This window comes from Myripristis murdjan, chromosome 22, assembly GCF_902150065.1.
Source record: "Myripristis murdjan chromosome 22, fMyrMur1.1, whole genome shotgun sequence".
Classification (NCBI taxonomy): Eukaryota; Metazoa; Chordata; class Actinopteri; order Holocentriformes; family Holocentridae; genus Myripristis; species Myripristis murdjan.
The window spans coordinates 18,535,969-18,548,544 of NC_044001.1; the positions used below are offsets into that span (position 1 = coordinate 18,535,969).

The 12,576-nt window shown below is 41.2% G+C and overlaps 1 protein-coding gene across 1 annotated transcript; it reads right to left on the bottom strand.

The window, feature by feature from the left end:
* Positions 1-2,655: 2,655 nt before the first annotated feature.
* On the bottom strand, positions 2,656-10,355 carry prox2 (prospero homeobox 2). Its single transcript, XM_030044713.1, has 4 exons — positions 8,802-10,355; positions 6,618-6,725; positions 4,674-4,868; positions 2,656-3,495 (listed from the first exon to the last, which is right to left on the bottom strand). The coding sequence occupies exons 1-4, from the start codon at positions 10,353-10,355 to the stop codon at positions 3,328-3,330; spliced, it is 2,025 nt and encodes a 674-aa protein (XP_029900573.1). The 3' UTR covers positions 2,656-3,327.
* Positions 10,356-12,576: the final 2,221 nt, after the last annotated feature.

Consider the following 12,576-nt stretch of genomic DNA (forward strand, 5'->3'; position numbering starts at 1 on the left):
GTGAAGACAGAGTGCGTCCCTGGAGGTGGCTGCCTGGTGCCACCCTGAAGCCTCTTCCTCCCCAGCGGCCCGAGGCCTGACCTTGCCCGCTGGCGGGGGACAACTCCCATTAAAGCAGCGCATTGTGATAAGGCCATTTCTTTTCCTTCAGCATCCCTTTAATGTCATCCCTGAAATATGAAGTCATTAAGCGATATTAAAACAGTGCTGACAAACTAATTAACAGAAGACATTATACGGGATGGGCTCGATTAATCCGCTTTAATTGCTCTTTTAAATGGGGGCTCCAATTAAAATTAATAAAGATTTACTGGTGATCACACCAAACTACACCAAGGAGTGGTTGTCTGAAGGGCAGCCTAAAGTCAGCCTCCTCCATCCTCAAGTTCCACTCCCTTTGCTCCCTGCGCCCTCCCAGCGTGAGCCTGCCAAAGAGCCCGTATCTATGAGCAGGAGGCAGAAGATTAAACAGGGGGACTGTCCCAGTGCCCCCTCGCAGCTCCTTTTGTCTCCAGCTCTGGGCCACTTGATCCTGCCTTTGTCTCTGCACGACCCTGCTGGGGCAAGACTGGCTTAGTTTTTCATTAATATTATACCACACACACTCACTGCGTACAAATAACCCTGCACTTCCAAGTCACAAGTGTTTCAAAATGTGGCACGGTGTCATGTTGATGGGACAGCTGTGATTAAAGAGGAAAAATGATATTGATTGTTAAAATAATACACACTGGGGTCTTTACTGTGAGGAAAAATCCAAGAAATTTGGATTCCCTCATGGCTGTTTGGTATCCAAACACTGACAAGTGCACTTCTATGTGGAGATTTTTTCATCTCCACATGAGGAATATTTTGGGGAAAAATCCCTAATGAAAAAAATATAAAGTATATACACTAAAGTCCATTATAAGAGCTGGACCATTTGCCTGCAGGGAAGCTGAGCTCTATGTATTACAGCAGAGATTCACTAGATGACACTGTTTCTCTTTTCTGTGATCAAGTTCTTCCATCTCCAAGAATGGTTTCCTCTCTACAGCGAGAGGGCCAGGCACCGTGAAACATGTTGGCCACTTTAATCTAATTTGTCTCTCAACAAGAGAAGATAGGAAGGTTACAGCTGTAACTGATTTCAATAGGATGATGTTCATAAAGCCATGATTTATAAATATACATCACAACACAACATATCTACTCAAAAATAGTCTTCACAGCACGGGTTGTATACCACTTGTGTTTTATTTTTCTTTATCGTGCCATGCTGCTTTTTATTGTTAATTTCATCCTACTGATAAAACATGTTTGTCTTGCATGAGACTATTTCACAGAGAACACTATTTTATGTTGTACTGTATAAGTTGAGGCTGTGTCAGCCGGAGGCAGTTCAGGGTATGAAGGTATTTTCTTTATTTTCTTTCATTATATCAGAGGTTACCAAGTCTTGTTCTGAAAATGTCACACAACAAATTAATTTGAGCAAAGCACTTTGGTTCGACCAGAGGCATTTTAATTGAGTTGAGAATGTAAATCAATTTACTGAAGAAGACAGATCTAATTGAAAAGAAATGTCTATTAAAAGATTAGTGGGGTTTATTTTCTCCAGTCTTCCTCATGAACCAATCCAACTAATGTTTTAATTTCCTTAATGTTATCATTTCTGATGTAATTGGTGCTTGGGTGCCTAACAGGTTTTCCAATTAAATATTTGGTTTTGGGCATTGGCTATGTAATCTAACACATTAACAAGAAACATTGTACTTTGATAAAAAGTGCTCCAGCTACTGTGGGCTTTGCATTCCTATTCATGTTCTTCAGTTTCACCTTGTATCCGTGTTCGTAAAGCTTCTGGGATAATATTACCTCTCTGAAAAATACAAATAATAACAGAGATGATGAGGATTACGTGCTTCAAAACTTGCATTATTCATGTTGTTTATTCACCATGAAATATTGACAATGAAATTAATTTATCACAATTAATTAGTTGCAGTAATTGTTTGGCCTGTATTAAGCCAAAGGCATCAAAGGTAGCCCATCTGTGTGATTTTTGTGATGTCACTGTATGTGTGTGTGCGCGCGTGTGTGTGTGTGTATTTGTGAAGTGATCAGCGTGCTTTGACTGGGTGCCTGGAAGAAAGAGTCAACGGGTTTGTGGAATTTTGCTTTGGTGGCACAACTCTGATATGAGGTCACATCGGGCATTAGTCATTAGGAGGGAATGCATTGTGGCTGTTTTTAAGACATGGCAGTTGTCCGCATCCGCAGCGGCCACACAATGAATGCAGGCCTTAGAAAGTTGACTTGAATTGGCTTCAGTTAACAATGTGAGCAGCATAGTTTGTGGGACATTTAACAGCTGGCTGCTGGACATGGATTAGAGGCACCTTAGGGGGTCTGAATCAGGCCTGGACATTTTCAGCGGCGAGTTGCGTACGTTTGCAGCTAAAAATACAGCATTTACCTGTGTATGTTGGTGAGGAAATGATTTTTTTTTTCTCTTGCATGGTTTCTTAATATAGTTACTATTCTTGAAGGAAACCAAAACACACAAGTTTCATATGATAATTTAGTGCATCTTTAATTTTGTCAATCACTCCAATACAGTGTCTATGACATATGTGAAATATCTGAAAATGATTGTACTTTACATGACAGATGGCTTTTATACATGATGATAAAACCCATGATAGTCACTTGCATTATTTTCACACAAAGAGTCGGTTTAAAGTTATAACATCATTTCAAAACATTATGCAATATACAACAATAATTAGCAGCACATATACATTTACACAACACACAGCTAGGAAAGGAAATGGAAATAAAAGCATAGCAAACTAATACTGACAATAGTTGCCACAGTTCTCCTCCAGCAGAACAATATAAAACGAGCTACTCTTTGTCTATGGATTAAAACTAATCCTAATATGAAAAGAATGATTACACCTCTGTAAACATTTTGGCACACCTATGAACTCAATCATTCTCTAAATGTGTCGAGGGAGATTATGTAAGCAGACACTAAACATTATAATAAACCGTGAAAGCATTCAAATTTGACAAGAACTGCTTCTCGGTAAAAGCAGAACATATAGAATTTCAGACTATAGATAGTAACTTTCAAAAAAAAAAAATGTGTGTGCATTTTTTTTTTGTTTTTGTTTTTGTTTTTACAGATTTACAGAATCATTTCATTATCCAACATCTATATTCCATCTCACTAAAATGCACTACAAGAAATGATGTAATAATACTGTTAAGTGACTAACTAAAAAAAAAAAAAAAAAAAAAAAAACACCTTTCACCAGCTTTTTGGTTCTCTAATTCAGCCTATAAACAGGAAGACGTCTTGAACTCCTCTGGGACATCACTGTCCAGTTTACAGATCACCTTGTAGATGGCCTTCTTCCAAGACGGGTCTGAATCTTTGGCCGTGGAAATGGCGTTGTAAAATTCATGTAGGGTGATTTCAGCAACCTCCAGGAATCTGTCTGGAACCTGCAAGAGAAGCGAGAGAGGGAAAATCAGAAGGCTTAAAGGCAATATCATTCCAATAAGAGCCTTTTTTTTTTCTAGTCGAGAAACAGCAGTATATTTAATGCTTTGGCTCATACCATACTAATGTGTTCTCTCCAGTTTACTCTGAGTCAAAAATGTATGATGAAGACCTGTAGCTCAAGTCTTCAAACACTCAAACTGATAAAAGGGAGCACATCTCTTTGTTCTCCACACACACACAATAAACACACCACTACAATCATTAACTTTCAATGAAGACTTTCTTTGATTAGCCTGCCTTGTTTTCTTGCACCTAACACTAACTGTTGGGAAACAGCGAGCGCCCTACCTTCCCAGGAATTCTGCCCTGCCCTCTCAGCACCAATCAACACATGCAGTCTAGATGCAAGGGATGCTGGGAGAAGGCCCTAGCCGCTGCCCTTGTTTCCCATCCACTGGCCAGTTAACACAACAGTTGTTGGCATAAGTTATTTTTCTTTCCCCTCATCTCCCGACACAAAGCATCCCTGGGAAAGGAATGTCTTGGTTCCAAGGTAAAGAAAACGGTCTCGTCCCTTTCCCACCAAACGGCCTTCTCCCTCGGAATTCACAGCGTCTTTCTCAGCATTCCGCATCAGTAGCAATCTGAGTCTCGCTCAGGCGTACTGGTCCTCTAATCCCGAGTTGTTTTAGTGGGATTCTGCGGCTTCCTCTTCCCACAGTTTGATAAAGCATCACTCTGGAGTTTAGATAATGGCTGTAAAGGCTGGCCAGCCACAGGTGCAGCGTGACACATAGGTCAGGACAAGGACATACATGACCACAGCCACATGCTGGAGGTAGGACATATTTCAGCAGGTTGGCCTCTGCTGTGGCTTCTGTGATGAATGTTTCAGCTCCAACGCTTCCACATAAACAAGTGCAAGATTCACCAAATTGCATCTCTGGAATGTTGTTTTTCCTCTAACTATATATGGAAAAATATATATTTTTCCCCAAAAAAGCAAGGATGAAAAATAGTAATGAAACTCCAAATCCTTCCATTTTGATGCTCTTAACACATGTTATATATGCAGTGACTCTTTCAACAAAAAAAATACAAAATCAACTTTTCTGGAAGTGAAGTTGACACAATCACAAATCATTTCAGTGAGGAGTGATTAGTGAGCAGGACGTACCTGGAAGTCATTGGCTTTATTGTAGTGCATGTTCAGTGCCCGGAACAGCTCCGAGTCCCTGCTGACAGAAATGTCTTTGACGTCGCTGATGCCGTCAACGATGGCCTGGCGGGCAAACTTCTCCATCTGGATGTAGTAGAACTCCCTGAAGTTGCTGAACCACTTGATCAGCTGAGAGGTGATGCAGCGATTGAACTGTAGATGGACAGACACAAGGACTTGACTCGATATTGTTTATCAGTGTACAGTTTACAGAGTAGCGTGGTCTGATATGGAGTAGGGGGGCTGGTGCTAGAGAGTGTCCCTCAACTGGAGTACCCAGGCTTAAGCCCCTGTGTTGATGGGCATCTACCTTGCTTAAAGGTGCACTACGCAAAAATGTCAAGGACTGATTAACGCAAGGACCACTGAGACTCAACTGAGCAGGTTTAAGTCTAAAAGGTCCTCATTTCAATTGACCCTCAGTAATTTTGCATGTATAGCGCACCGTTAAGTGTCCTTGAGCAAGATGTTGCCCCATTCTAGCGGACCCTAACCTCTGACCTCCCTGTAAATGGAGATAAATGAAAAGAGTTTTCCCTTGACGCATTGATGAAATATTATATTACCATCATCAAGAGGAGTTCGAGAATTCAGTGAGAATTTATTGACATTTGAAAATATTCCTCTCTGTGCTTTTCGAGCAGTGAAAATCAAATGGGCTTCCAATGCTTTTAGTATGAGAAATCCCTCCTGCAAGTGACTCAAACCTCCATTCAGTACCTGTAGGGCAAAATGCCACCTGATGGTCTGTCACTCTACTCGACATTAATTGCTCTGATCTTTTCCCACCGATGTTCAGGGTGAAAAAACATCTGTCAGAGCTCTGTATTTCTAAACTCAGTCTTGACATTAGTCTTGTTATTCTATCTCTTCATCCAGAAAGACAGAAAAAAATGCCTAAGGGCTGGGCAGGCATCAAAGACGTTTCTTCTCTCTGGTGTTGTGGGTGAGAAAGCGGCAGCATAAGGACAGAAGGAAGCTTCCCTCTCACTGACTCGGGCTGATAGGATGGAATCAGACACCAGGATTAGGCCCTCTTTTGTTCAGTGCCACTTCCCACCACAGGATTGTAGGCAAGGAGGAGACGTTCGCAGGCTGCAGCAACTGCATCCTCCCCCCTGACCCCAGGGGTCAGAGCAGAGTGAGCGGCAGGGGCCCACACTGGCCCGCCGATCTGGGGCCACAGTGGAAGAAGAAGAGATAAGAGAAAAGACAGGGGTGGATGATGCCAAGTAGTCAAGAAAGGATAGGCATTGGGAGAAAAAAAAAATCAAAGGACAATGGAAAGGAGGCAGGAGGGGAGGCATAAAAATTAGCCCAGAGATATGTGCAGAGATGAGCTACAAGTGGTTAGGATGCAGCAACAGGAAAGGAGTTAGGAGAGGAGACAGGGATAAATAAAAGGAATCAGGAGAGATAACACAAAAGGTGACAGATAAGGAGACAGGAGAGGAGGCAAAGAAGAGGAGACAGAAGAGGAGGCAGGGCAGGAGATCGGGGCCAAAATACACAGGATGTTGTGGTTAGGGCCAGCGCTTACAGCTCACAGCCTGGTTGCTGCAGTACAAGTCTAATACCAACTCTATGTTGACACTCAATAGCAATGCCTTGCCTACAGAGTCCTTTGTCACTCCATTTGCTGACTGGAGTGGCTTTTTTTAAAGAGAGAATGCCCCTGTATCTCCCTCTGCCCCCAGGACATACTAGCAGCTTAGTGGCTTTGTTATTGTAAACCCTCTGCTCCTTTGTTTCTCTCCTCCGACACACTGCTGATTCTGTCCCAACCATGCAAAAACAAGTAGATATTGGAGAGATAAACACAGACCAAACATTTCTGCAGTTTTTTTTTTTTTTTTTACATGCTAAATAAACGGAGCAATAAATTTATATGTAACAACTTACCTTCACATCAGGGAAGAAGGTTTTCAGTACGTTGGAGCTTGGGTAGCGGGTGTAGAAGAACATGAGCTTTGCCTTCTTCAGATGGTTGGGGGTGAGACCCTCCTGAATGTGCACATTGCTGTTAAGGCAGCTAAAACTGACATTAAACGTAACATACAGTCATGTGCAAAGTGATAGTAGACTGGAGTATTGTGTTGCTTAAATGTTCAGCTAAATTGAATTCCACTAAAGCAGCTCGGCATTAACCAGGGAGTCAATAATGACCCTAACATGTGCTTATTGGCAAAACAGCATTACGAATTAGATTAGGGATTTTTAATTAGAGAGTGAAGCACTTCATGCCTGGCAGTTAAGGTGGTTTGTTTTGCAATGTTTTGAGAGAAAGGAGTTGATTTTCAGATATAATTAAGTTGATTTCAAGACGGCATATGTTGCCATATATTTTTCTTCAGGCAAGGTGTTTATTTGGGGAAATCATCAAAAATTAACTTACCAATGACATAAGGTATTTTAAATACTGTGTTTATTTGTGAGTGAAAATTATTTTGATTATTTTCAGACAACTATGTGTTGATGTTGTGGTCTAATGTATATTTTAATGACTTATCTTTATTGCAAATATTAATGCATTCAATTCCTTCTCAAGTTTTTCCCCTATGGCAGTGAAGATGCTCAGGAGTATTTCCTCTGTAGTCCAGAACCACGCCTTAGGTCATAATATTTCCTTATCAGGTCACACCATACCATACATTTATTAGGGAACCCTACCTTTGAAATAAGGAAGTTGGGATGAAAGATTTATGTGGTATTGTTCAAAGAGAAGCAGAGCTCTTTGCACTGTAAAGATAAAGCGAATCCTGAGAGGCAGCGGATAATATTCCCCCTCTAAAGCCTTGTGACAAAGAATCAACAACACTGACCACTTCTGTGACAATTCAGGTAATTTTTCTCTGTGACAAGATTAGTGGCAAATAAATGACTAGTCTTAATTAAAGTCAAGGGGGGTGATGAAAAGATGATTGTGGGCATCAGCAACCACAAAATTTACAAATATGATTTAACATCCAAGCAGTGGACAAATATATATATATATATATATATATATATATATATATACATATATATATATATATCTTGGACAACACAACTTGTTGTGGAGTGATTTTCTTTTAGTTCCTATAGGGTGAAGTACCTTTTGATTGTACTCTAATTCTATATCATGCATTCTGACAGAGGTATCCAACAACAAATGCTCAAGACAAGAGCTCAAGTGTTATGGTTGGGAGGCACTTGTGGTTTCCACCGGCACTCAGATGTGACCTTTTAGATGCACCCCTATCACTCTGATGATGGAGAAATAGATCCTGCACCTTTTCAAGTCTGAAAAACCGGTGCTTCCTGAAACAGAAACCAATGCTTTCTCTGCCTTTGAAAAATTGGCTTTTGTTCCTGGCAATTCTTATCAAAGCCTTGTATTCCTTTTATTTGTCTTTTTCTAGACTTAAAGTCATTACTCTGTTCAGATTAAAGAAGATGCTATAATTTTCTGTGGGGTTAGCGAGATCAAAGAAAAAATTCTCCTTGAAGTTTGTAACTGGAACTGCTCATGGTGCAATGAACCTCAACCAGTCATTGTTCAAATGGAAGAGATGAAATATGGGGAGTTCTTATAGAATGTCAAGGTAAACATTTTATGCACAAACACACACAGACACACAGACACACACACACACACACACACATCCGCTGTGTGTGTGTGTGTGTATATATATATATACGCGAAAAATATGCCCTGCAACAATCAAAATGGTATAACATATAAATATCAAATTTAACTATGCCCCTATTTTTTTTTAACTCCTAGTTTTGTCAGTTTATGCTATTTTAAATTTTGATGGATTAAGATAAATAACTTGCAACAAAACTGCATGAATGTTGTCATTCATTAATAACTAATTTACATTTACTTAAGTTATACCATTTTGCACCACTCCCATTTCAACCTGCATCTGTCAAAAACAAATTGTAATCCCTTATATTTTTTTAACTTCACAACTAAATAAGATAGTTATGTATTTCAATTTAGCAAAAGCTATGTGTGGCCAAATCCTGCATCAAGAAGATATAATCTGAAAATAGACTCCCAATGTTGCTAATTTCTTTGTGTTTTAAGTGAAAGGATATGTTGAGAGACATGTAGGGGTTTCGCTCAGCCATGTTCTGCAGTTCACCGCACTCCATCTTGACATGAGGCAGACACAGGTTGTCCACTGTCACGGGCCCCAGGGCGGCAGGACGAGGGTGGTGACCCAGGTGGCTGGATGTCACCTTGGACCTCATGGTGATGGTGTCCCAGGGCAAGTCCACTGAATCAGGGGAGGTCCTGTCCATGGATGGGGGCATGCAAGGGAGACCCCCAAAGTTGGTGTGGGGCCCATACTTGAGAAGGTGCTCCAGGATCTGGCTGTCATGGAGAGGCGTGCTGTAATTGAACTGAAATGGCGGTTGGTGTAAGGGATAGGGCCTCTTCACTGTTGGGGCGACTGAGCTCAGAGGAGTCATTGCTGGCTTGCGGACCACCAGTGAGAGAGCCTCTGTCTGGTCTTGCGGACTTTGGGCCTCAGTGCTTTCATAGTACTCCAGAGATCGGGCTTTGGCTGTGGTCTCTTCAGGGTGGGGTTGTTCCTGAGCAGAGCCTCCTTGCTGACTCTTCCTTTCCGCCCCCTGCATGTCTGGAGATGGGCACATGCGCTGAGGGGACAGGTCCAGCCCTGTGGACGACACCTTCTGGAACACCTTGTCCACACAGTCGTTCACAGCCCTGGAGAGCTCCTGCTTCAGGGCGTCCTGTAGATTCTGGCTTTCTCTTTGGTGCACCAGGTACCCCTCTACTTTCATTCTGCCCTTAAGCTGTGCAGTCACCCTGCCATGCTTCCTCTCAAAATCCTCTTCATTGCTCAAGTAGCATGACTCAGTGCCTTGACCCAAGTTGTCGTGCTCGACGGCGTCTGCAGTCTCATCGCTGTCTTCGAGTTCAGGATCTTCCTGATTGTAAACTTGCAGGAACTTTTCTTGGAGCTGCCGCAGGAGCCTTTGCATGCTGTGGAGCTGCTCTTTCAGCTTGTGGCACTCCTCGTCCTTGGTGTTGCAGTTATCTCCGTTGCTGCTGCATCCAGCTCGTCTGTTTGCCGGGCCTCCAACACTGTGCTCCTGATGCTGAGGCAACCTCTGTTTGCGTTTGTTCTCCCTGTAAGCTTCTCTTGCCTCCCTGGTCTCTCTGCTCTCTCTGGCATCTGTCTCACACCTCTCACTGTCTCCATGTGGCCTGCTGTTGGGTGAGCCTGCCATGACCCTGATGATGTTCTCTACTCGGGCCCTCTTGGCCTGCAGGTGGTCGTTCAGGGGACGCTCACCGTCTGGGCTGGCTCCTGTAGAGAGGTGACAGCTCGGGGAGGCAGCTTCAGCCGTGCTGTCCTTTGAGGAGACGCTGCTTTGGTCTTCCTGTCCGGAGTCGGCAATGGTGGAGCTGGACAGGTAGAAATGGCTTTCATCTAGAGCCCTCTTGTTGTGAATGGTCTTGCGAAGGAGCTGAGAGATAATGGATCCATTGGAGTATGAGGCCAGTGACTCGTCGTACATGTTTCTGCGGAAACAAGGTATCATGAGATCAGGCTTGTCATCCTCTATGCAGCCCTCGCTGGGGTTGTGCATGTTCTGGTCAGGGAGACTGAGGTTCATGCTCAATGAAAGCACCGTTTAAGGATTAGCACGGACACTTTGCAGGATGCCGGAGTAAGAATCTGAAAAGTAAGAAAAATCAGCAGAACATTAATTTCATACACAATCTAAGAGAGGCAAAATATAATCAAATTCATTTAAAAATGTGCAGCCCTCTGTCTTTATTCATCTGTTTGTGAATGACTGGTTTCATCATTAACTGTCTGCAATTATCATTTTGAAAGTGATGTGCAGTGTCTCTTTATGCCTTGGGTAGAAAGAGAAAGTGCACTTAGTTGCAACAAGATAAAGAAAATCCAGTGGATATAACGGTCACAAGTGGTGCTGTAATTTCATCTAGAAAACTTGAAATTTCCTTTGTGGTTTTATAATGATTACTTGAGCAAACAAATGTATTATTACATATTCATAATATGGAAAATCAAAAGACTCCCCATCATTTCCAAGATTCAGAGATTCATATAAGAAATTTTCATGATCTTGAGGAACGTAGGAATGCATTCTTATGTAGCCTGTCCTTTCATCTTGGGTGTGTAATGATGGTTAACACGAAAGATAAAAAGAACAATTGTGGTACACCCATGAAAGGTAAATTTCAGCTTATGAAAGGCATAGCCCATGCACAAGAAACAGCACTATATATACATTATTAACAGGGGAAAATATTATGAAAACCTCTTCATCTTTATGGTTTCACCTTAATGAATAATCGGCACGTTCAGTTTTAGTACACAATTATAGTAGCCGAACTTGCATTGTGAGAAGAACAGATTCTGAAATTATTTTTTGCCTGCTTTACAGCAAGCAAAACTTTATATTCTACAATTAGGCAGTGGATTTTATTTCAATAATTCACATTGTGTATAGAGTTCTAGTTGTTTCCCTTTTAAAAGATGGAATAGAAACTTGCAATTTTGCAATAATTATTTTGAATATGTAAAATTACATTGGCTTGTTTTTTCCACAAAGGAAATTGTCTGTCAAATTTCCTATAATTTGTCTGTGTACAGGAAGATTACACAGTTTCAATCTATTTGTCCTATTACTTCAATGAGTTAAAAAAAAAAAAATCCTGCAAGACAGCAACCTATAGGCCTAGGGCTAATTGTGTAGCAAAATAAATTAGTTCATGTCCACTCCCAAGACGGACACAAATATAGAGAATAAAGAAATAAATCTAAAATGACGCTCAAATTTATTTATGGAAATACACAAAGTGAATCAATACCCTATACTAATTTACCATGCAGCTAATCTGATAGTTTTACCCAGCAAATGAACTAAAGTCACAAGTAATCCACAGCAGCAAAGGAGAAAAGGAAAAAAAAATACTGGTTAAAATAAATAAATAAATAAAAATAATAATAATAATAAAAAATAAAAACATGAAACGATCTAAATATTTGAAAATGAACATCATACAGCAAGGCCTACAAACACACACACAAAAAAGCATGTGATGTTATTGTTTTTATCAGGCATCCAAAAAGCATTAGACAGCATAAAAGACAAACCTACCAACTCTGTCACTTGTGAAATATCAGTAAAGTGAGCAGCTGTGAGATGAGTCCACTGTGACACACTCCTGGCCGGGCAGTGTTTGAGAGCAGTAGAAGACAGTGCTGAGCTCTTACCTGTTGCGCCGGGAGCTGCCGAGCTGCTGGCCTGCACACACACACACTGAGTTGCACGGTGAGTGCAGGGAAGTCGATGCATCAAACGGAGCTGGGGCGTGGCCATCTAAAAGCTCTTACGGGCAAATCTGTGTCTCTAACAGACCCACAAAATGTCAGTGGGAGCCAACTTCAGTGACTCTGCCACACCGCAGTCATCCCGGGACAGCAGTCGCACAAATAATTAGTGCAAAGTGGGCTTCAAAGTTGATGAGAGCTTGTGAAGCAATGGCCAAAAAGTAGGGTTTTTTTTTTTAGGGTAACGTGGAAAAATTCACCCCTAATTCTGTGGGTGGCCAATATTATGAAAGTTGCTGAACATGACCGCGTTGTATGTTTAAAGCTCTAATATTTTCTGTTTATTATTACGCTGTTCACATTCAATATTTTTGCTGTGGCTCGATTACAAAATGAGGATCAATTTGAGAAAAAAACAAAAACAAAAAAAAAAAAAAACAGTTTTTATTTGTTATGTTATGTTATGTTATGTTATGTTATGTTATGTTAATAAACTTAACACTATTTCTATTATGGCAATCACTGAAAGT

Excerpts from the sequence above, each read along its gene's own strand:
- prox2 (XM_030044713.1), bottom strand. The coding sequence starts at position 10,355 with ATGAACCTCAGTCTCCCTGACCAGAACATGCACAACCCCAGCGAGGGC. Across the intron at positions 6,726-8,801 it reads ACCCCTACATGTCTCTCAAC|ATTCAGGAGGGTCTCACCCC; the intron begins ATATCCTTTCAC and ends AGCAATGTGCAC. Across the intron at positions 3,496-4,673 it reads ATAAAGCCAATGACTTCCAG|GTTCCAGACAGATTCCTGGA; the intron begins GTACGTCCTGCT and ends CTTCTCTTGCAG.